This window comes from Sesamum indicum, linkage group LG6, assembly GCF_000512975.1.
Source record: "Sesamum indicum cultivar Zhongzhi No. 13 linkage group LG6, S_indicum_v1.0, whole genome shotgun sequence".
NCBI classification, from domain to species: Eukaryota; Viridiplantae; Streptophyta; class Magnoliopsida; order Lamiales; family Pedaliaceae; genus Sesamum; species Sesamum indicum.
Window position 1 is genome coordinate 1391549 of NC_026150.1, and position 23710 is coordinate 1415258.

At 37.1% G+C, this 23710-nt stretch overlaps 4 protein-coding genes and 1 non-coding gene across 5 annotated transcripts in view; 4 read left to right on the top strand and 1 right to left on the bottom strand.

Moving 5' to 3' along the window:
- LOC105163230 (BTB/POZ and MATH domain-containing protein 2-like) overlaps positions 1-4616 on the top strand; it is a 5744-nt gene extending 1128 nt beyond the window's left edge. Inside the window, exons 2-4 of the mRNA XM_011081499.2 lie at positions 764-1112; positions 3196-3472; positions 4077-4616. Coding sequence (XP_011079801.1) covers positions 764-1112; positions 3196-3472; positions 4077-4255 — 805 coding nt within the window. The 3' untranslated portion in view covers positions 4256-4616. The remainder of the gene's footprint in view (positions 1-763; positions 1113-3195; positions 3473-4076) is intronic.
- On the bottom strand, positions 5276-5349 carry TRNAT-AGU. The gene has a single exon. It is a non-coding gene; the product is annotated as a tRNA-Thr (tRNA).
- LOC105163231 (sm-like protein LSM2) lies at positions 5458-7366 on the top strand. Its single transcript, XM_011081500.2, has 3 exons — positions 5458-5617; positions 5713-5871; positions 6945-7366. The coding sequence occupies exons 1-3, from the start codon at positions 5615-5617 to the stop codon at positions 7062-7064; spliced, it is 282 nt and encodes a 93-aa protein (XP_011079802.1). The 5' UTR covers positions 5458-5614; the 3' UTR covers positions 7065-7366.
- LOC105163359 (apoptosis-enhancing nuclease) lies at positions 9219-12902 on the top strand. The gene is made up of 6 exons (XM_020694350.1): positions 9219-10335; positions 10583-10727; positions 10823-11318; positions 11413-11619; positions 12091-12171; positions 12448-12902. Exons 1-6 carry the CDS (start codon positions 10270-10272, stop codon positions 12704-12706), a joined length of 1254 nt encoding a protein of 417 aa, XP_020550009.1. The 5' UTR covers positions 9219-10269; the 3' UTR covers positions 12707-12902.
- LOC105163233 (mediator of RNA polymerase II transcription subunit 33A) lies at positions 13786-23614 on the top strand. Its single transcript, XM_011081501.2, has 12 exons — positions 13786-14321; positions 14577-14687; positions 16356-16703; positions 16886-17196; positions 17268-17359; positions 17805-18165; positions 18590-18800; positions 19585-19699; positions 19946-20107; positions 20462-21125; positions 21679-21885; positions 22275-23614. Exons 1-12 carry the CDS (start codon positions 14044-14046, stop codon positions 23393-23395), a joined length of 3981 nt encoding a protein of 1326 aa, XP_011079803.1. The 5' UTR covers positions 13786-14043; the 3' UTR covers positions 23396-23614.

Genomic DNA, 23710 nt, shown 5'->3' on the forward strand with positions numbered 1-23710 from the left:
ACGATGGGTATTCCATGTTTGTTATTAGTTGTTACGGGTTAACTAGGTTCATATTATGAAATTCTGTTTGCCTGCCTTGATAGGCTGTTTCAATTTGTGGGGATTTTGTGCCTTTTAGAGAGGTTATTGTTAAAGGAGCTTCACATAATAGGCGTGAGACATATATCACCATGTCAGAGTATTTATTTGGAGGACTTGACTTCGATTGTGGTGAGTACTAAACACAGCGATCGAAGGAGTTGCGACTTTCTTCCAGATTGTATTATCAGTAAACATACAAGTATAGGATAATTATATTCTCTGTACTCATCTAGTTCAACGATGCTGGATTGGAAGTCCCTTGGTTTTATGACACTTTTTAATGCATTCAACTTATTTTTATTTGAAAATGACTGGTGGAGGATGCCTGATTGCATTTGTTTTGGTTGCATGCCTCCATTATTTCTTTGATCTATCGCTATTAGGGTAGGCAATTTATAGTTACTGGTGTGTTTAGTACAATTCTTTTGTTTTCTTCAAAATATTAGCCACAACCATGGGGCTTCTTGGTAAAGAGTTAATATGATTTGATTTTGTTACTGAAACTTGTGAAAGAATGATATGGGATTATGCAGTTGATCCAGTTGTCATTTTTGTTTCTTTTGATGTGGTATACATAAAGTAAAAGAAGTGATTCAACCTTCTTGTTGCAAGACAGTTGGTGTAAATTAAAAAAAGGAAATGGTCATGGTCAGTATAATGTAGAAGTTAATTTTGGCCGCAGGGGTTACAAGCGGTTTTTCAAAAGAACTGCTCTGGAGGCATCAGACTACCTAAAAGATGATTGTCTTCAAGTTCATTGCTGTGTTGGTGTTGTTAGGTCTCACACAGAGGGGCCTAAGATCTACTCAATACCATTGCCCCCATCAGACATCGGTCAGCATTTTGGGCAGCTGCTGGAAAGTGGAAAAGGAACTGATGTAACTTTTGAAGTTGATGGAGAAACCTTTAATGGTCATAAATTGGTTCTTGCTGCTCGTTCTCCTGTGTTCAGAGCTCAATTATATGGTCCAATGAAGGATCAAAATTCAGAGTGTATAAAGGTTGAAGACATGGAGGCACCTGTGTTTAAGGTCCTTTCTCAGTCTCTCTTCATCCGCGGCTGCCGTTTCTAATAAGGGGTGTCTTTTGTGCTTACGTATTGCATTCTTAATTATGTTTTGAGAGACTAACTTCTTTTAGGTAGAGCCTTAGTATTGCATTCTTAATTGTCTGGCTCCTCCGTTTGATTCAAACCATGATATACTGCTTAAGAGTGATGCCAGCACGAATAGATAAAAATTACTGTTGAATGACATTTGAGAGTGACTTATGTATAGACAAAGATATGCTTGTTTCCATGTTCAGGTCCATCTTAATTTGCCATCTATCAAGACATAATCTTCATAAATTGTCGTCTAATTTGTGTGACTATCGTTTTCTCCATAGTAGTTAATGGCGTGCACCATGAGAGGCGCAAGCTCATCGCCATTCTTCTGCTGTGGCGATGGAGTTCACCCTGGCGCGCGCCTGGGCGCCATTTCGGCTGTTGCCGTGGCACGTGCCAGGGGCTCCTTTGCTAGATGGCCGGGGCCCATTTGAAAATGGGGAAAAAACAATAAAAACCCTTTGGCTCCTGCATGCTTATTACTTTCTCCTTCAGGACCAGCAATGTTCACTTATTTTCTGCTCTTTTTCTTTCTTCTTATTCCGTTTTCTTTCAGATCTCAGACCTCCTTTTCAGTTTTCTCTTTGCACAACTTAGAGCCCGTTTGGTTGTTCATTTTCATTTTCAGATTCTAACAATTGTATTTGTGTAAAAATGCTTTATTGGTTTCTGTGCTAAAACTGAGAATATGTTTGGATTAGTTATTTCCAAATATAGGTATATAAGTGTGAGAATTAAAAATATAGGTATATGTATTTTTGATGTGACAGAAATTAATTATGAGGGTTGACCAAAATGGTTGGGAGAGAAAGCAATTTTATTTGATTTGAAACAAGAGAAGACATGCTGATAAGATAAGACAAGTATGACCAACCTATGTGACCTATAATTTCAAAAAATTCAAGATTAAAATAGGAAAGCATTCTCAATGAAAATGGCTTGACCAAACAAAATCTCAACTACCAAATAGTGAAAAGTGAAAATAATCTCATTGAAACACAACCAAACGAGCTCTTAGTTTCTGTCGTTTTCTCCTCTTTTCTTTGTTCTCTGTTTTCTACTTGTATATTTTATTATCTATTTTAATTAGTAATTACTAGTAAAGTAGTAAGATTTAATTGTTTATTATTGTTGAAATTATTATACTACTAGTGTTGATCAATAGTTTGGTGATATCATGATATTTAATTTCTAATATTAGACTAAAAATCTGATTTCAATATTATTTCTCATTTATGAGAAATAAAATATACTATTTTATATTATTCTCTATGAAAAATACTAATTATATAAATATCAATTATTTTTGTGCATTAGTGCCGTCCTTAGCAAAGGCGCACGCCGCGCCGTGCGCCATGAGCCATTGACTACTACGGTTTTCTCCATGAGTATTGATACTTACCCTGTGGTCTCTTCTGATGAGTTGAATGAAATCAAAGCATAGATTATGATGAGTTTCTGATTGACAATGAATAGTCATCATCATGAAGTATCAATAGTCAGTTTCTGGAAGCCAGTAATTGTAAAGAGAATGATTGTGGCCTTTTTTGCAAGTGTTAATTAAATGGATCTGCTGATCCATGTGCACTAGCATTGCACAGTTATCTTCTTTGTTTTCTATTTCATTTTTGCATTGAAAATATCTTTTTGTACGACCGGCCAAGGAATTCTCAGTTTGTTTATAAGTAAAACGAATCTAATGGGATTTGGTAGTAACTAGTGCATGTTCTTTGTGTTGTCAGTCTCATTTCAAGTTTGAGAATCCCGAATAGGTTGCTGTGGATCCTCATTTTGTCTTGTTTCTTTATTTCATTAGGTATATAAACTACTGGAAACATTTCACCTTTTCCGACCACCAGTTTGATTACATCGAATTACGATCCATGTGCCAAGTTTCTGGCAAATCTTGTGCTTCAATTTATTTTAGTCATTTATTATGCCATCTTGACACTCGTAATTACCTCAGCTTGCAATAATTGCTTTCTTTTGCTGTCTTTTTTACCCTGCAGGCTCTACTTCATTTTATGTACTGGGATGCACTACCTGACTTGGAAGAGCTTACTGGACTCAACTCAAAATGGGCCTCAACCTTGATGTCTCAGCATTTGCTTGCTGCTGCTGATCGGTATGGTTTAGATAGGCTCAGATTGCTATGTGAGGCTAACCTCTGTGAGGATGTTGCTATCAATACTGTTGCAACAACACTAGCACTAGCGGAACAGCATCATTGTTTCCAGCTGAAATCTGTCTGTCTCAAGTTTGTTGCACAACCTGAAAATCTCCGAGGTACTTTCTTTATGTTTGATTTTAGTTGTTACATTCGGTATCTTTTACCAATTAGGTGAATTCTTATAAGTAGCTTGGGGTATGGATGCACCAAGAGTCCTAATTAGGTTGGTGGTATTGTACTAAGTTTGGGTACAAGGTTTTATGCTTCTTAAGCTTATTTTCCATCTTTCCAGATATGTTATGGGTTCTAATCGTATATTGTGAACCATCTTACTTGGTTCGTGCCTTTGAGTGCTTGGGTTTGCTGAGTAGTAAATATAAAACGATTCACTAAGTGCACAATAAATACACAGGAACCAAAGGCGTTTCTTGTTTGCAATCCACATCTGATTGTGATTTGTGCAAAACGAAATTGCAATAGCTGTGACCTTATAATCTTCATATATATGTTATTGGGTGCTCCGTTGTCCTTACTCCTTAGATGCACGAAACAATTTATTGAGATTTGTAATTCATGTATAGTATTTCATGATGTTACTTCTGTACAAATTTTCTGCCTCCTATTTTTCTGTGCGAAGTTGCAAGGGTTGTAGGTGGAGAAGGAATAGTGGACTGTTCAACCCCATGTGTGAACTGGCACTGATATGTTGAATTTGTGCAGCTGTCATGCAAACGGATGGTTTCGAATACCTTAAAGAGAGCTGCCCCCATGTCCTGACCGAATTATTGGAGTATGTTGCTAGAATCAATGAGCACTCTATAGCTGTTGGCAAGCAAGGAATTGAAGGTATCTTAGATGGAAGTGATGTCAATGGCAGACGTGTGAAACAAAGACTGTGAATGTGTTACAAGCAATATTGACTCCCAATTAGCTGATAAAGAGAATAGTCTTAGATCCTTCTTTAGGATTATTATATATATATAAACATTTTTCCCGCTGCCCACCTAGTTTGACACAGTTGTAAATGATCGTTATGTTTCCTTTTGTTATTGTGAGCTAAAAATGGCTCTTTTCTAGTGCGTGTGCTTGACACCTTCGCTGTACTTCACCATGGAAGTGTAATTTGTGTATGGTTCACCTAACTCACGTAAGGACATGTTAACAAACTTCGTCTGTAATGGATGCTAACAGAAGACTTTCAGAACTTTTAAATTATTCAGTCTTGCACATTCTTATGGTGTAAGATATGTTCGCTAGGTATCCACATCGCCTTGGGCATGCCTGCGCATTAGACATCCTGTAATATTATCTTCTAATGATCTACTTACCAAAGAATATCAAGAAATGTTGTCGTCTCAGTTGTTGGTACAAAATGAAATTGTGATAAAGATTGATGAGTATTTAATGCTGTAAACTTGAGGTCTTCAACTTCAGTGTTTACCTTCCTCTTTCCATGTGATTTAATTGCCTAAAGTGCGGATACGTGTTTTGGTCTCCTGCCCTCACTGTCTGGGTAGCTATTTTCTTCTGCGGCAGTAACTGTAAGCTATTGAGCAAAATCCCAAGCCAAATTGATCAAAATGCCATATAAAAATAAACAATGTCAATTTTTAACAGTGGACAAATTCAAGTACCTTTATAAAAACATTTTTTGAGTAGAAAATAAAGTTTTGAAGATTTTATCTGAATAATTATGAACATTTTATATACACATCGTATCAATTATGATTATTACATTTTTTTCACTTGTTTTATACATCATATTAGCATCATCTTACAATCTTTTTTCACGTCGAATCATTTATTTATAAAGAAAATATTAATCAAATACATTCCATCCGGTCTTTTCTGAAATACTAACAATTGCTTTCTAAAAAGTACTCTTATTTCTTATTGTAGCACTACATGAACGCGCCTTTTGCTCTTGTTGAGAGTCGAACTCAAGACCTCCCGCTTACTAAACGGGTGCTCTAACCAACTGAGCTACAAGAGCTTGCCGAAAGGGTTGAGATAAGTTATAACATAACCGAATCTACTTGGGCAAAAGTGTAATTTATTGCATTCAGTGAACAGTTTATGAAGATATCGATTAGGAGACACGTTCCAAGCAAACTTTGGGGGTCCTTTCTGCAAAACTCAATTCTTATTTTTCAAGGGTTCTTCACTCGCACTTTCACTTTCGCCAGCAGCCCCCATTCCTGAATCCTGATAGTGATCGACAGAGAGCATCTCAGAAGCATTTTCTCGCACCTAAAAAAATGGTACTTGATTATTGTCTCATGCCTCTTCCTTGTTACCCTCAGTTTGTGGTTTCGATTTGGCATTAATCTCGTGCTTCCTTGCTCCATCGTTGCAGTTGTTCTTCTCGTATTTCAAGGATTTGGTAGGCAGAGAAGTGACCGTGGAATTAAAGAACGACTTAGCAATTAGAGGCACTCTTCACTCGGTGGATCAGTATCTCAACATTAAGCTCGAGAACACTAGGGTTGTCGATCAAGACAAGTACCCCCATATGGTAATACTTTCCCCTTCCTAAATTCCATCTGTTCATAGGGTTTAGGGTTTTAAGTTTTGAAAAACATTCATATTTTCAGTTGTTTTGGCTTATACATTCACGGTTTATGTTCTTGTCTGTCGTTCGGAGGAGAATCTACTCTAGGGTTTATGAGTTTCCTACTATTTTGGCCTGGGCTTTAACTAGATGTAATCTCTGTCCTGATTTTAAATTATTTACGCATACTTTAAGACTTAGGAATGTTTTTGGAGATGATTGTGGTACTTGCGATGGGAATATGTTGAAATTTGGTTCTGAGACGGAACTTCATTTCCCAGCTTGTTTCTGGATGAGTAATGCTATGGTCGATTTCTTCTTCTTGTCTTCTAGAGTGTTATCATGAAAACTGATTATATCCATTTGGAACAGTTTTAGTACTTATGTGGACTAGTATTACAGAACCCGTTCCTACGTAGGATTTCTACTTAAAAAGTGAAAGCCTGCTAATCCTGGAACACCTGTACCACAAATTGGAGGCTGCCAGTTCTCTGTATATTTGAACATTTTTAGAACCACGATTTAGGTTTACTGCAATTTCTCAATTTAATACGATTCAATTGAATGGAAATGTTAAGTCATGTTTTTCTTCACCAGGCGCGAGATAGTACATGTTTATTAGATTGAAGTTTAGCTTTCATTAGTGGTACTCAATTGGTGTAGATTTCATTTCCTAAGGCAGGGAGAAGTTTCCATTTTTATTTTTAAGTCTTTTAATGTTGATACTGTTCTTTGGGGGATCAAGTAGACAATGACTGTTGCTTTTTTCTAATCTTGCATCCATAGCCTTTTATGCAATCCCCTATCAACAGGCAACAAGCAACATAGTTCAATTCCCATGCATCTTCTGTGATCTTACAAGGTGCTTCTTTTTAGTGTTGACAACTGATTCTAGTTTTCCCATGCATAAACCTCTTCTCAATACAAGAGGCTACTGTTTCCATCAACCTGAGTGTCCGTGGACATCTCATTTGGTGGTTCCCTTTTTGGCTCTAACTTTTCTGCTCCAATAATATACTTGTGTTTTACTCTGGCAGCTTTCAGTTCGGAACTGCTTCATCAGAGGATCCGTAGTTAGGTATGTCCAATTGCCACCTGAGGGAGTTGATGTTGAACTGCTTCATGATGCTACCCGAAGAGAAGCTCGGGGCGGTTAGTTCTCTGTGTCTCCAACCTGTATGTTATGAATTCGAAGAAGTAGTAGACTCTTCATTGGAAAACTTGGAGACCTTTTTTTCTGTATTATTCTGAAATATCTTGCCGTTGTGGTAATCATTGGAAAGTAGAGTAAGTCAGCATTGAGGAATGTGATGGGGGCTATGGAGACGCTAAATATTGAAATTTGTTAGCATGACTATGATATAGTTGAGAGTATACTCTCTTCTTGCAAGCTCGTGTACCATAAACTTGAAGAGTGGCTATGTGGTTATATGATTGTTTGACGGCACTCCTGGGAAAATTTCATTTACTGCGTGTGTGTGTGTGTGTGTGGAGATTTGAGGGCGTGAAGCAGGTTATTGAATGCTTTGCTTGAAACAAGTAGATATGTGGTACAAGCCACAGGATAAATTAAGCGAATATGTCTAACACTCCCAAAAAACAATTGAAGGAAATGATGAAGAATTGGTTAGCCGCCAAATGGAAACTCGTGTAAAGGTTCATATAAATATGCTGCATTGTCGTTGTGTAATACTTGAATATACACAGGCTGGCACGTGTATAAATTAGTTATGTATTTGTATTTAATTAATGTGTGATATTCTTGACATGATAACCGCCCTCGATTTCTTCAACCAAACAAATATATTTTGATTGCATCAAGATTCTGAATTAGGGGTGTATTCAGTTAACATCAACCAGAAAAGAGTCTTGTATGAGGCAAAGTGGTCGCCATTTCACTCACAAAGACAATTGCGAGAACAGGAAACACGCAAAAATCTTGTTCTCGAACAAGAACCCTACAAGCAACAACGAGCATAATGCTGAGCATGAAGTCAAGATTTACGTTGGAACAGCAAGACTAACTATTCTCAGCACCACACAAGTTCTTGTTGTTGGGAGGACGACCATCATTCGTGATAGGTGGCCTGCATGTAGGTTCTTTTGGGCGTTTCCCACCGCCACCCTCATGTGGTCCGCTTCACATGTCGAATCAGTATGATCCGTGGTGGTTCGTGGAGGAGCTGCCACCAGGTGCATATGGCCATTTGCCCGGATTTTAGAACTATAGTTCTAGTGGTTATGAGAATGGTGGAGGTTGTATTGTAGTGTAGGGATGAAGGAGGGGAAATCAGATTGAATTTTCTATATCAAGTCCTATTATATTTAATACAAACCATCTATATAAAAGATTACCTCATTTATTTTAGTTTAGAATCAGTTCTTTTAAAATTTGTCATAATTACAAATATATCTCAAATGAAATAAAAAATGCTATAGAATTTAAAATAAAAAAATCGAATCCAATTGATAGGAATAAGAAAATTTTCATAATTTTATATATTATAGAAAAAGTATATTAAAGTGACTTGATTTATGTGGTAGGGATTACTATATTAGATGAAGCTCCATCTGACTCAACAATCACAACCATATAAATGTATGACTCGCATGCAAGATAGTTTTATGTATATTGATTTATCAAGAATTGTATGTACAATTTTGATAAAATATTATATTGTCTGAATTTAGAAAATAAATAGTAATACATTATTTTTCATTTTTTAAGAAATTTTAAAAAGTGTTCATGTATATCAAATACATTAATGGATTTTTTGAATATGAGTGTTAGTAATAATTTTTTTATTTAAAAAATTACATCTAATACTCTCGGCAAATATTTTTGTGTTAGTTAAAATTTATTAATTTTGTTACTATTAAAAAAAATAAATGAAAGTCTATATTTACCATCAATTTATATTATAGGTCATATAATTTTTTTATGATCAAATTATATTATATATCTTTACACGCTAATAAATGTAAGGAGTTACATTTGTAATTTTATAAAGATAGTTTAATTGGGAATGATTTGTCTGACTTACAATATTAAAGCATGTAAAGTTTATCAAGAGTAAATATGAATTTTTATTTACTTATTTTTATTTGCTAATGTAAACAAAGTTTGAGGAATTTACTGATTGATTGATCTATTTATTAAATAGTAATAAATTTAAAAATACTAAATATAATATAATTATACAAAATTTGAGAAAAGAACACTATAATTATCCCGATATTTATATGCGGAAACCAGTAGAGGTGATTAAAATATTTCCACAGATACAAGACTTGATTCGGTACCAAAAAGCGACTTTTAACTAAAGTTGAACTGTTCAATATAAACATTTTTCCTACAAATGGAAAAGGGAGTGAAAGTAAAGAAAAAGGGTTTATGAGAAATGTTGCTACGTAGCTTCTAAACCTGACAAGAATTCCTGCTACCAATTCCTCCGCATTTTCCGGCTTAATTTCCGCCTCGGCGTGGCCATGAACTCCGGCGAGGAGCCCCCGAAAACCCTAACATCGTCGACGACGAGGTCTCTTGCTTTTTTTGAATAAACTCTATGTTAAACTGCTGAGAGAATCATTTCATGAATCAGGAGAAAGGGCAATGTTTGGAATGAGAATATAAATGTGCTGTTGGGAGTTTTCTTTTTGTGTGTGTGTGTGTGTGTGTGTGTGTGTGTGTGTGTGCAGTTTTACTTATCTGATGATTGGCGCTTTTTGATTGCTGAGAAAATTGTTTCTCAATTAATCGTCTATGTGAGAACTGCTTTGAGGCTTGAGCAGATGTACTTTTGTTGTTGAATGGACGGTTGTTGTGTTGACATCTCTCTTCTTGTACAAGTAGTTAATGCTGGTATTTTCGATCGTAGTGGATGTTATGTTAGATTTCTTGTTGGAGTACTGATTACCGGATATAATCAGCACATGTAATGCCTTAGATACTCTTTTTGGTTTTATTCCCGGCAGCTGATTGATTATTCACTTCGAAGCGTTGCATGGGTAGTTCAGAGCATTGAATGTCGATAAATGGCGGGAAGTTTGCTTGCTAATTGCATTTTGTCTAAGATCTGAAAAGTTCTTGACTGATCTTGAGGAGGAGAAAGGTGTAGGTAAGCTGGTGCTTCTGTTTGTGTCTTTGTGAGGATGCATCAAGTACAGAATTCATCTCTTTTGCCATTGCACTCGGGCTTGTAGTTGTAGGTTCTTCTCTTTTCTTACTTCAATATCCCGAAACTTTTGAAACGAGTAGGACAGACTTGCTTAAGATACTAGATATGACAGTCCTGAGTGGATCAATACAGAAACTAATAAATTTCCTCCTGCTTTTGATGTTGTCCTCATATAAAGAAAGAAATGGGAGCAGCTTTCTGCAGTGTACAAACGCTCTTGCAGATAAATGCACTGAGATGTGCATGTGAGGTGTGTTAGCGATGATTCGTGCTCATAATTAGTTCTATATTTAGTAAAGTCTCCATACATTGTTAAATTAAGTTTATCTCTCGCTGGTTTCTTTATTCATACTGATATGTTATGAACCTTTGCTAATTTTTAGCACATAATATTTACATGGATCTACTCCATTGTCAACACATATGTAGCGCAAGTTATTTTTGGTTGTTGGAATTACCTAGCTACCTACCATGCTTACATGTTTGTCTTATTCCAGGCACAAGTGTGCAGCATGTTTCAAGCAGTAAAGGAGCATCTTATTGCGCATATGAAAACCTCTTATCATTCTGTTCACCAACCTAAATGCGGTGTATGTCAGAAACATTGCAAATCCTTTGAATCACTAAGGGAGCACACAACCGGTGAATTATGCTATTCTAGTTAAGGTTTTACATGCCATCATTAATCGTGATGCTTCTTTTTCATATTTATTTATGGTAACATCCACTGGCTAAAGTAAATTGTTCGAAGATTTTTGCTGAAAGAGGTTGCAAGCTTTGTTTGCGAATTTTTGACAGCCCAGTTTCTCTCAGAGAACACCAGAGCATATGTTACCTACCTGCCCCTGCTCTACTTGTGAGTTTGGACTTAGTTCTACTTTTACACCGACGTGAGCTAATGGGATGTCTGCTTACTGTGTACACAATAACAACTAGTTATTATTATGTGAAACTGCCTCCTCATGGTACTTGCGTACTTAGTTCAACATTTTACCTTGTTATACAGGGAACAATCAAGATGCCTTGCCCAGAATCACAGATTTACGATCCTCCAGTAGACCTTGAAAATGATATTGGGAATCATCCTGAGGCTGTTTCAATGGACTGTGAAATGGTTGGTGGTGGAAGTGATGGATCACTTGATCTCTGTGCAAGGGTATGCCTCGTTGATGAGGATGAGAAACTGATTTTCTACACTTACGTACTACCTCAAATTCCTGTTACCAATTATAGGTATATGATTTTCCTATATTTTTCCTTTTAAATTTTCTGTTGGCATCGATGACTTGCTTAGTGACCATTGTTCTAAACAGAGTCGTTGCTTCAGGTATGAGGTCACTGGTATCACGGAGGACCATCTGAGAGATGCCATGCCACTCAAGGAAGTGCAGGACAAAATTCTGCAGATTCTATATAATGGAGAGTCAATTGGGAGATTACGCTTGAATGGTGGACGAGCTAGAGTTCTTCTTGGTCATGGCCTTGAGCATGATCTAGATTGCCTAAAAATGAATTATCCTGATCATTTGCTGAGGTAAACTCATTCTGTGGCGATTAAAGGTTGTATTACCATTTTATGGAGTACAAGGAAATTGATTCATAGTCCATGCGAGATGTAGAAGATTATAGATAAGATATAGAGCAACCTTTAGTGACTGAAGAATCTGTATTAAGCAGCAAGTTACCATCCTTGGCCACTCAGTCAGAAAAAGGAAAGGAATTATGAAGGAAAGTAAAAAAAAGAACTAAGTTGTTTCTGAACGGACAAATACCTTTGGTGATTAATTTTTCCGAAAGCAACTTGTCAGAGTTCCCGCTAATGTTTCTTGCTTTGACCTAGTAAATTAGGGGCCAGCCATTCTCCTTATGTGGCTGGAGAATACTAAGATCTGTTTATGTGCTTCAATAGTCAATAAACTTTTCAATTTAAATAAAGTTTTTAATATCATGTAGCTAAATACTACACATTATGTGTTTTAACTCTTCCACCTTCACTAATCTGCAGGGATACAGCGAAGTACCCTCCTCTAATGAAGACGAATCTGGTGAGCCACTCGCTCAAATACCTAATCAAGACCTATCTTGGGTAACTTCTCTTTTCTCTTGATTATTCTTGGTCTTCTGTCTTCCTTACTGATGTCGAGATATAGTTTAATGTAGTCAGAGTTGCATAGACAGCGGTTATATATCTCATTGTATTGAATTTGCAAGAGGCCTTGAATCGTATATAGAGCAAGGGATGGCTTTACCTGGTTAACTATGCAGTGAAGGGCAGGAACCCATAAAAAATATGCTCACACCCCAACAGAAGAAAAGAAAAATGTTCATTTCTATTATCTCACATGGGGTCTTGACATAACAGGTATAATATCCAGACAGGGATGCACGATCCATATGAAGATTGCGTATCCGTAATGAGGTTGTATAAGAGAATACGGTCCCAAAAACACCAATCCAAAGGAATGGAATTCACATTAGCTGCTCGGAGTACCCGAAGCCTGACGAGTGGTCATGATTCATGGAACTACAGGGAAATTGAGAATATGACCCCAGAGGAGCTTTTCAATATCTCAAAATCTAATTACAGGTGCTGGTGTTTTGATTCACGGCAAGCATTGTAGATGCATGGATCTCTATCTAATAATGATATCTTGATTCAATTGTTTGCTTGCATATGGACATGATTTTGCACCCCAAAAGTTTTGTTTGGACCCTATGTTTTTTGAATTTTTGAATGGATTGGCATGATGTATAGGAAAAGACACTGCTGCCAGGGACTTTTACATATATTATTGCACATAGATATTATTTTTTTCATACTTAATAGCTTGGATTTATTGTTTGAGAAAAGAGATGAGACATTTGAGGAAATGAATCCTTCTGTTTTTCTGTAGATGATCATACAAAATAAAATGTCATAATTTAGAGTTACATTTTCTTATTCCAATTATATGTCTTAAGACAAACACTCTGAAAATAATGTCGCCACAAAAATTAAAATTCAAGCAATATCTAAATTTGAATAGCTTTATTCAAATTGGGCAAGTTCCTGTATTAAACACGTGTAATTCGTATGTGTATCTTTTTTCTAAAAGATATCATTATCACGAATAGTATTTTTATTTTTATTCATCGGTGTTTGTTTTGTTTACCATCTCATCGAAAATTTATTATATTGAATATTTCACATTATACAGTTAATATAATATTATTGTGTGTGGCACATTCAAACGTGAATTCACAATTAGTTCTATATCTTTTGAAATTATTATTTTTATAAATGTATATTGTTTAGATAACTAAAAAATATAAAGTTTATTATGAAAAATAATTGAAAAAAATGAGAGAAGAAAAATAACGTAAAAGTCAAGAATAGAAAAAATAGGAAGTTGAGAACATAAACAGAAAAATATATTTTTTAATGAGATTAATATAATTGTAGACACGAACTCTTTAAATTGAAAAATTATAAATTATATTTATCGAATATTAATTAATTCTGTTTTAGTTAAAAATTTAGAGATTCTTGTCAAAGTGGAATTCAAATTGATGGATGCAAATGCACCCAAATAGGCGGACAGTGTATGGTTTAATAGGGTTGAAAAGGAAACATCCCAATTAGGAAGTATTTGTGATAATAATTAAAAGAAAAAAAAAAGAGACGTAAAATAATAATAGTAAAAGATTTGACAAAAATAACATTAGGAAAACATTAGAATATATTCTCCGCCCCCAACATTGACTGCTTTGGTCTTTTACCCTCTCGCTTTCTTCTCCCTCTCTCTCTCTCTCTCTCTCTCTCTCTCTCTGCTGTTTCAAGTTACACACACACACACCCCACTGGTGTAGCAGAAGCTTCTTAATCTTCTCTTCCCCCTCCAAAATTCCATGCACTGAGATCTGCCTCTGCCCTAATTTCCTGCAATTTCTCGGTGTGGAATTGTGATTTTGAGATCGTATGGCGGCGGAGGGGGTGAAGCAGCGACTTTGGGACGGCGTGTTGGAGCTGACCAAGGCCTCACAGGAGAGGGGCACCGACCCCCTCATGTGGGCCATGCAGCTCTCCACCAGCCTCACTGCCGCGGGCGTTTCCATGCCGTCTGGCGAGCTTGCCGAGCTTCTCGTTTCTCATATTTGCTGGTCAAACAATCTTCCAATCGCGTGGAAATTCCTCGAGAAGGCGCTTACAATTCGCATCGTTCCCCCTATGCTTGTTCTTGCTCTCCTCTCCACTAGGTATTTCTTTTCGTCCTCTTTATCATTTCCCCTCTACTGTTCAGTTAAACTTTTATAATACACAAACGCGTGTAGGCTTGTATCCTTGTGGCTATATTTGTCTGATAATGCAATTAGGTACACTGAAAGTGCTACTGAGTTCCCTAGATAATGTTATGCTACTAGTTTAATAGGATGCTTTATGCCACAAAACTGTATATCACGGAGATATATGCATAAACAAGCTCAGACAGCTGCCGTGTTGTTATTATGCAGGGTTATACCAAGCCGCAGAAGGTACCCTGCAGCATATAGATTGTATATGGAGCTACTTAAGAGATATGCTTTTTCACTGCCATCTCTAATCAATGGTCCCAACTATCACAAGTAATATTTTGTTGCTTTTAAACTGTATTTTATTGGGTTTTGATTTGCTGAAAATGTTTGAAGGTGATAATTGAAGCAATGGATAATTTAAATTCTGAGCTCTCTGTGTGTCTTATGCTATGTCACTGTTTCTACTATTGCTTGTTGAATGATTATATACTGTTATGGGCTTAAAACATGCATGAAAGGTAGACGTGTTTATTGCTTTTCACATGAAGTTCATGATACAAAGAGTCATCAAGTGGAATTTTCTTGATTATACAAGCACAAGTCATGAGTACTTATTTGGACATGTTTTTACTTGGCCTTGTTGATGATTGAAGACGGATAAGTCAAGTAGTTATTGAATGCAAGCCATCGTTTTGTGGGCTTCTTTATCGTCAAAAGAAAGCAGTCAATGAATTTGAGATTTATTTGGAGCCTGTACTGCCTTTTTTCCCCTACCAGTTGGGTTACTTTCCTTTCACCTTTGCTCGCTGGTAGATGTTGCTCTGTCTTCACCTTCAAATATGAAAAGATATGTTCCTGATAGGTTGTTGCATTAGCTTGCTTAATTCCATTTTCAGGGAATGGGAACTAGACAAAAAGGTCCCACCATGCTCGTATGCGTAAGCTCCAAAATGTTAAGTGTGCCTATCATTTTACTGTGAGTATTTGCTGTATAACTTTTTGTACCCGGGGTGAATTTGAGCATCTGACCTCATAAACTTCTGAAAAAATGCACATGCTTTTTCTTTAATCTACATTGAGTATCAGTAAAAGATTACCCAGAAAATCTAAGATCTGACATTTCCTTATTATTTACATATAGAGTTTCCCATCTCATCTGCATCTTTTGTCCTGATTATACTTTGAAACGGGTAAAGATCCAATATTCTGGAGTTGGGGTTTCAATGTAAACAATTTTTTTGGCCCTTAACTTCTTGAAAAGCTAAAGATCTATTCCCAATTGTTATTATGAGGATGAGCATTCGTAAACTTCTCATGTGTGGCATCTTCCAGTTGTTAAGTGGTATTGATGGAATTAATTGTCTGAATAACTTCCAATGTATTTATATCAATTGATTTCTGAGTGACCAAGCTAGTTATTTCATACTCTGTTTGGATCAGTCAGCAAAACATTGTTTCCTTGAATTCTAGTAAATTTCCTTGAATGACGGATTTACATGCAAGCATGGAATCCTATAGTGGCCATTCATGAGGTTCTTAGAGTTGGACAATGCTAAGTCAGTGTTTTGTTGCTCCAGAAACACATGCTTTTGTAATATTTCTCCTGCTGCAAAAATGACAACCAAATTGGTGAAGTTATCTATTATTAACTCTTACTGCACTTGAACCTGACTCTTGCTTTAATCCGTTCCTTGGAGAAACTTCTGGATTTTGTTTAAATGGTTATTATCCTCTGGGTATGTGTAAAATATACTAAGTGGTCGAGTTCTAAGCTTATGTTCAGAAAAAATGTTTGGTCTCCTTAATTGGCAACTATTAGAGAATTAAGTTTCTAAAATAATCTTTCTAGTCACTGTAATTCTACCGGAAATTCTGATATTGAAGTTCGAAAGTGACAAAAGTATCTGCATTCTGTTTATTGAATTGAATTGTTGACTATTTTGGCATCGGAACAAGTTTCTGTTGCTATGATTGATAACATGAACCATCGAATTGCAGGACTATGGAATCCATTAATGATGTCCTCCAATTTTACCAAATATTTGGAATTCAGTCCTCTGAACCAGGGCTACTTGTTGTTGAATTTATACTAGCAATTGTATGGGAGCTGCTTGATGCATCACTGGATGATGAAGGCCTACTAGAACTCACCCCTGAAAAGAAATCGAGGTGGCCAATCAGAAGCCAAGACATGGAAATAGATCATCTTGATGGTTTTGAAGGGAAAAGAATAGAACGTCAGGCAGCATTTAGTAAGATAAATACTGTAATGGCTATTGAAATAATTGGTGAATTTTTTCGAAACAAAGTAACTTCTCGGCTCCTTTACTTGGCCCGTCGGAACATGTAAGCTTCTTGTTTCTTTCTCCTCTCCATGGAAATTTTTTGCACTCCTTCAGCACCAAATAATCTGAGCAGATGACAAATAATGCATGGTTTTCTCTTAATATGCCCTATAACTAGGAGCTGTTGTCTTCTGCATGGTTGTATACTAGCTCTGAAGCATGCATTTCTCTGATTTCTTTCAGGCCGACGCAATGGGAATGCTTCATTCAGCACTTGAGACTGCTGGCCACAAATTCGTCATCTTTAAGAAACTCGAAGAATATCTCTCCAGAGGCACTCTTGCAGTTGACATCCAACACACGCCAAGTTCTGTCTCGTGAATGTAAAACAAATTCGCAGCAGCAGTTTCATGCAGTAACAGCCAGGTCTCCGATGTCATCTGCTGGTCAATGCCATGTTCGTTCAGCACTTTGGCTTCCTATAGATCTTTATTTAGAAGATGCCATTGATGGATCACAAGTGAGGGCTACTGGTGCTGCTGAAACTCTTACAGGTACAATTTCTAATAGCGTTCAAAAGCTAATAATGTGGGTATACATTTATTGACCCAGATTGGTATTGCAGGTCTAGTGAAGTCTCTCCAGGCTCTAAATCAGACTACTTGGCAGGACGCATTTCTTGGTTTGTGGACTGCAGCTTTACGGCTTGTTCAGAGGGTAAGAGCTAAGCCAAAGTACATGAAACATGTACCTTTCCCTATTATAGTCTTAAATCTTTGCAAAATTGCCCTCATTTTTCTGTTTAGGTTTCAAGTAAAGCTCTATTTGCTGATTTGAACTGATCTCCCATGAAATAGTGATCGGAAGCTACTTTTCAGCTTCCTGCTTTGCTGTTCAAAACTGTTCATATTCACTGAAAATGATGAATTATTGTATCTGCATAAAAGGAAATCAACACAAAACTTATTGAAGGTGTTAGCATACTGGTTCCTATCCTTTAGAAAAATCATAGGCGAGCAAGGATTCATATTCTCTCTTGCTCTTTTGGACTTTTGTATTTCTTATCAGGACAAAGAATAAAAATTGTCAAAAACTGTTTGCTCTGTCTCACCCTAGACCAAAACACGCAATATGCTAACACTTTTCCTTTGCCTCTGTTCAGGAGAGGAATTCAAGTGAGGGTCCAGTTCCTCGGATCGATAGTTGTTTGTGCATGTTATTGTCTGTTGTAACACTTGCAGTTGTCAATATTGTTGAAGAGGAGGAGATTACATTGAGTAGTGAAACAGAACAAAACTCTATTAGTCAGAGAAAAACTATTGAGTCAATGGGAAAGCGTCGTGAAGACCTAGTTTCCAGCCTTAAGCGGTTGGATGATTTCGAAGGGTTATTGACTGCTCCATCACCTGTAAGTTCATTGGCTAATCAAGCTGCTGTGAAAGCAATGATGTTCCTTTCAGGCCTAACAGTTGGCAATGGGCACCTTGATGGCATAAGCTTGAATGACTTGCCCTCGAATTGTTGTGAGTACTTTTTGTATGCCCTGCTTTCATGTAATTATATTTCATCTTTTTAATTGTTTGTATGAGTCATGAATGCTATTTTCTAAAATTTCACTATTTGTAATGTTTTTTTTCTTTTTGGTTGTCTGTATATTGACTAAGGCAATTTATAATGCTTTTTCTTTTTTATACTGTTTACATCCTGGACTTTAACTTGCTTTATTTGTGTCTTTGTTTCTTGTATGTCCATATTACTCGCTCTTTGTTTTAATTTGTTTTTGGGTTTGCTATCTCTTGTTTCCAGTTCCATGGTAAACAGGGGGCTATATCCGTGCAATGATTTATTTCTGATCACTTAGCTCTTTACCTCTTTATCTTTCTTGATCTTTCATATCTCTCCTTACGGTGAATTGACTGCTCTTGGCTTTTTTATGATCAATTTCAGCTGGAAATCTCCGCCATCTGATTGTTGAGGCTTGCATTGCTAGAAATGTTTTGGACACGTCTGCATATTTGTGGCCTGGATATGTAAAAGGTCGATGGAACCAAATTCCTCGAAACATTTCTGGGCAAATGCCTGGTTGGTCATCATTGATGAAAGGGTCACCATTAACTCCTCCAATGGTTAGCGCATTGGTGTCAACTCCAGCTACTAGGTATATGGTAGTTTTAGTTTTGGAAGTTACATTTTTGTTTGCTAACTGATGTAGACTACCTCAGAAGCAAAACAACCCAAGAAGTAAGAAGTTCTAAAGAGTTCAGTTGAGCTTACTAGTTTTGCTTAGCCCACGAATATGTTGTTGCCTGTTTTACAAGGAAAAAGGATTTCGAGAAACAGATATGGGGATCACAAAATTATTAGGACATGTAAGACTTTAAAGAACAGTGGGAATGGGCAACTCTTTTATTCTCCTTTAGGGTTTGTTTTCTGGGTAATTTTTGTTGGTGGATTGGGGAGAAAATTCAGTAGTAATGTTGACCAATTTACCAGTAGCTTAAACAACCTCATTGATGGGTATCAAATTAACTCCCAGCTGTTACTCTGGTATCTGTTAGATGAACTTTAAAATCCAAACCCACACACGAACTAAATGATATTTAGCACTTTTCTATGCTATTATGTTAAATCATGTTTTGGCTGAGGCTTGGCAAGAAAATAATATGTTATTGGTTAGAACAAGAGTTATTTTTGGGTTTTTTGTGTTTGCGTGATCAAGTAAACATCCCTTTTATTCGTCAACCATGGTACTGTCATCAGTTGAACACTATGCCCTTTATATTGTTGACTTAGCTGTTTATTTATTATCCCATCTTAGTAAGAGACATGAAGCTTGAGCTTGTTAGTGTTTTTATAATTCAACCTCACCAGTACCAGATCCTCCTTTCTCATATATCCCAGTTGTAAGGCAACTGAGTTTGAGCTTGTGGATTTGATATAAGCTTAGCAGAGATAGAGAGAATGTATGAGATTGCTGTCAGCGGTACGGATGACGAGAAGATTTCTGCTGCTACAATATTTTGTGGGGCTTCTCTTTATCGTGGTTGGAATATACAGGTAATGAATTTTGCGTTGTCTAAAAAATGACATAATATACAGATTAGTCGAGTTCAAAGCATTGTGGCTGCTTTTTGTTTTGGCTGGTTCCCTATTAATTTTTCATTACAATCCTCAACTGGAGGGTAAGAGAAGCCCAAGAAAAGATCATCATTTTGGACAGGATTTCTTTAAATGTTTCTCTTTTTAATAACTCCTACGTTCCTGTTTCAAAAAGATAAAATGTCGATTTGTCTATGCTTACAGGAACATACAAGCTTTTTGATCACAAGATTGCTGTCACCAGCTGTTCCAACAGATTTTTCTGGGAGTGAGAGCCATTTGATAGGTTATGCTCCATTTCTGAATATTCTTCTTGTGGGGATATCATCAATTGATTCTGTTCAGATTTTTTCCTTGCATGGCCTGGTGGGTCCAACTTCATCTATTTGATTTACACTTTCTAGTTTTATATCTGTGAAGTTGTTACCACACAGAGAACAATAAATTGGACCTTTAGGAAACATTCTTTTACTTATGGTTGTGGGCCTGTTGCCAAATGAATCCAAGACCTGTAAGATATTGTATTCTTTTTAGTACTTTGACAAATATTTTCTTTGGACCATCTTTTGATCCTATTTCAGTAGTTACACAAATAAAATGTAACTACAGCAATTTATGTGATAGTTAACATGAGGACATCATTGGTAAACAGGAGACGTGCAAACTTTCATATTATTTCCATGTGCTTACACACTTCAACTATGCTTTATCTATTTCCAGGTTCCTCAACTTGCAGCTGCTTTGATGCCAATTTGTGAGGTCTTTGGTTCTTGTGCACCCACTATGTCGTGGACTCTTAACACAGGGGAGGAAATTTCTTCCCATGCTGTATTTTCAAATGCATTTACTCTGCTGCTGAAATTGTGGAGATTTGATCAGCCACCTCTGGAACATGTGAGTGGAGATATTGCGCCAGTGGGATCCCATTTAACCCCAGAATACCTCTTAATGGTGCACAATTCCCAGTTAGCTTCACGTGAGAACCCAGCAAAAAGTCAAAATAAAACTAGTAGACAGTCAAGATTGTCATATCCTTCTCCAAAAAGGCCCGTATTCATTGATTCTTTTCCAAAACTTAAGCGCTGGTACAGGAAGCATCAAGAATGTATTGTTTCTATTCTTTCCGGCCTGGTACCTGGAAATCCTGTTCATCAGATTGTTGAGGGACTCCTGAACATGATGTTCAGAAAAATCAATAAAGGAGGTCAACCGCTGACTCCTACAACTTCTGGAAGCAGTAGCTCTTCTGTCTCTGGATCCGATGATTCCTCTCTCCGTCTTAAGGTACCTGCTTGGGATATTCTCGAGGCTGTTCCCTTCGTCCTTGATGCTGCCCTTACTGCCTGTGCCCATGGAAGACTCTCACCACGTGAACTGACCACCGGTTCGTCATTATGTTTATAATTCAGTCGTGCTTGTGGTTTTTTCAGAATAATTATACTCGGTCCATGAATAGTGCTGTATTTGGGAAATACTTTAGTCCGCTAATCAAATCCATTTGCACTTGGGCATGCGAGAGACAGCATTTATTTTAAACACATTCTGGTGCCTGCCATGAGGTCAATTATGACTAGCATGCATGTATGTTTTTCTTGCTTCAAGAATGCTGCATGCGTGAATGCATCATTTGATTTCAGTGTAGGAGGTTCAGCTATTCCTGTTAGGTATAACTACCTCTGGAATTCCTCATCTACAATCTCACTAGGTCAGATCATGTAAATTTTTTATGGTAGTTTTATCTATTTGTGAATGTGCGCATCGAGTAATCTGTTATAGGTTTATCAGTGGCAGAAATTCTTATACACAGTTGAATGAGGAAAAAAAAAATTAGAAACCTTCTTAACCTGCTTCTATTATTTTCAGTGATATAGTGTTGTTCTCCAACTGTGCATTCTGTCAATATATTAACAGACAATACCGTGATTTATCTATCCCAGGGCTCAAAGATCTTGCTGATTTTCTTCCTGCTTCTTTGGCGACTATTATGAGTTACTTTTCAGCAGAAGTAACTCGGGGTCTTTGGAAGCCTGCTTTCATGAATGGAACTGACTGGCCAAGCCCTGCTGCAAATTTGTCCCTGGTTGAACAACAGATAAAGAAAATTTTAGCTGCCACCGGTGTCAATGTGCCATGTGTTCCAATAGGTGCGCCTTACAGATAGGTGTCTAACAACCTAAGTAAATCTGTTATTTGCCTCACACTCCTGCTTCCTTCTGCTGCACTTTGTTGTTTGGTGAATTCTCATTATACATTTGATTTCAGAATTAGTTCAAAGAACAAGGTGTTGCATGATGAAACCTTATCGCATGAAAGTTTGATGCTAATTTTTGTCATGAAAGCAATTTATTTGGGGTTAAAAACTTTTCTTTTCTATTATGTTGTAAGAATCTAATTAATGTCGCAGAACATGAGACTCCCTGAGTCTTTATGGAGTGAGGAATTTGTTCATTACAAAAAACAAAAAGAAAACAACTTGTTAGTCTAAAAGCAAATCCTAGATTCCCTGTAATGCTGATAAGTGCTTTCCTTGTAGGGGGAAACTCTCCAGTGACACTTCCACTACCATTGGCAGCTCTTGTGAGTCTGACAATCACATTTAAACTTGACAGAGATACTGACCGTTATTTAAACTTGGTTGGTCCAGCCTTGAGTAACCTTGGCATAAGTTGCCCTTGGCCATGTATGCCTGTAATAGCTGCTCTGTGGGCTCAAAAGGTAAAGCGTTGGAGTGACTTTATTGTGTTCTCTGCATCCCAAACTGTGTTCCACCACAGTAATGATGCTGTCGTTCAACTCATCAGAGTCTGCTTCACAACAGTCCTTGGGTTAAATTCTTCTTCTGTTGCAAGCAACGGCGGCATGGGTGCTCTTTTGGGTCACGGCTTTGGTTCTCACTTTGCAGGTGGCATTTCAGCTGTTGCCCCTGGAATACTATACTTAAGAGTTCATCGAGCTGTCAGAAATGTCATGTTTTTGACTGAAGAAATAGTATCTCTTCTAATGCATGCTGTCAAAGATATTGCAAATAGTGGGTTGCCCAGAGACAAAATGGAGAAGCTCAAGAAAACCAAATACAACATGAAGTACGGTCAGGTTTCTCTATCTGCAGCAATGAGTCAAGTGAAGATTGCGGCTTCTTTGGGGGCTTCTTTAGTTTGGATTACGGGTGGTTTGACTTCAGTGCAGTCTCTAATTAAAGAAACGCTACCCTCGTGGTTTATATCTGTTCATGGGGCAGACTTCAAAGGAGAAGAATCCGGAGGAATGGTTGCAATGCTGGGTGGCTATGCGCTCGCATATTTCACCATATTTTCTGGAACATTTGCATGGGGAGTCGACTTGGCTTCACCTGCATCTAAGCGGCGATCCACGGTTCTGGGGAAGCACTTGGAATTTCTTGCAAGTGCCCTCGATGGAAAAATATCGCTTGGCTGTAACAAGGCCACTTGGAGGGCATATGTGACAGGCTATCTGAGTTTGATGGTGAGCTGCACCCCCAGTTGGATGCTGGAAGTTGATGTGGAAGTTTTGAAGAGAGTTAGCAAGGGACTGAAACAATGGAATGAGGAAGAACTAGCTTTGGCTCTTCTTGGAATAAGTGGGATTGGTGCTATGGGTTCTGCTGCTGAAATGATCATAGAATCTGGATTCTGAATTTTGCCCTATAGTTGTTTAGATTTTTTTCTTTTGATTTTTTGCTTTTTGGGTTAGATAAATTAGTCACAAGTTTTAGTTAGTTTAGCTATAGATGATGTTAATGAATACTAGGAGCTAGAGCAACAAAATTTGAATTTTCTGTTAGTTGAAATGTAAAAGTATCTGCTGGAACTGGGAGATATTGACATGTCAAATAAATTTCAATTTTTGTTGCTCCGCCTTTTTTTTTTCTTTGAGTATTTTCCCTGTAGTGGCATAATTTCACAGTCCTTGTAATTTTTTGTCCCCTTCAAGAATTATTTTTAAGTAACT

What these genes read in the sequence shown, in the direction of transcription:
- LOC105163231 (XM_011081500.2), top strand. An exon ending in AAGACAAGTACCCCCATATG is followed by an intron (nt 5,872 to 6,944) that starts GTAATACTTTCC and finishes TTACTCTGGCAG; the next exon opens with CTTTCAGTTCGGAACTGCTT.
- LOC105163233 (XM_011081501.2), top strand. Translation starts at nt 14,044, where the DNA reads ATGGCGGCGGAGGGGGTGAAGCAGCGACTTTGGGACGGCGTGTTGGAG. An exon ending in GTGTCAACTCCAGCTACTAG is followed by an intron (nt 18,801 to 19,584) that starts GTATATGGTAGT and finishes ATTTGATATAAG; the next exon opens with CTTAGCAGAGATAGAGAGAA. An exon ending in TTTTTTCCTTGCATGGCCTG is followed by an intron (nt 20,108 to 20,461) that starts GTGGGTCCAACT and finishes ATCTATTTCCAG; the next exon opens with GTTCCTCAACTTGCAGCTGC.
- LOC105163359 (XM_020694350.1), top strand. Translation starts at nt 10,270, where the DNA reads ATGGGAGCAGCTTTCTGCAGTGTACAAACGCTCTTGCAGATAAATGCA. An exon ending in CACTGAGATGTGCATGTGAG is followed by an intron (nt 10,336 to 10,582) that starts GTGTGTTAGCGA and finishes GTCTTATTCCAG; the next exon opens with GCACAAGTGTGCAGCATGTT. An exon ending in CTAATCAAGACCTATCTTGG is followed by an intron (nt 12,172 to 12,447) that starts GTAACTTCTCTT and finishes TTGACATAACAG; the next exon opens with GTATAATATCCAGACAGGGA.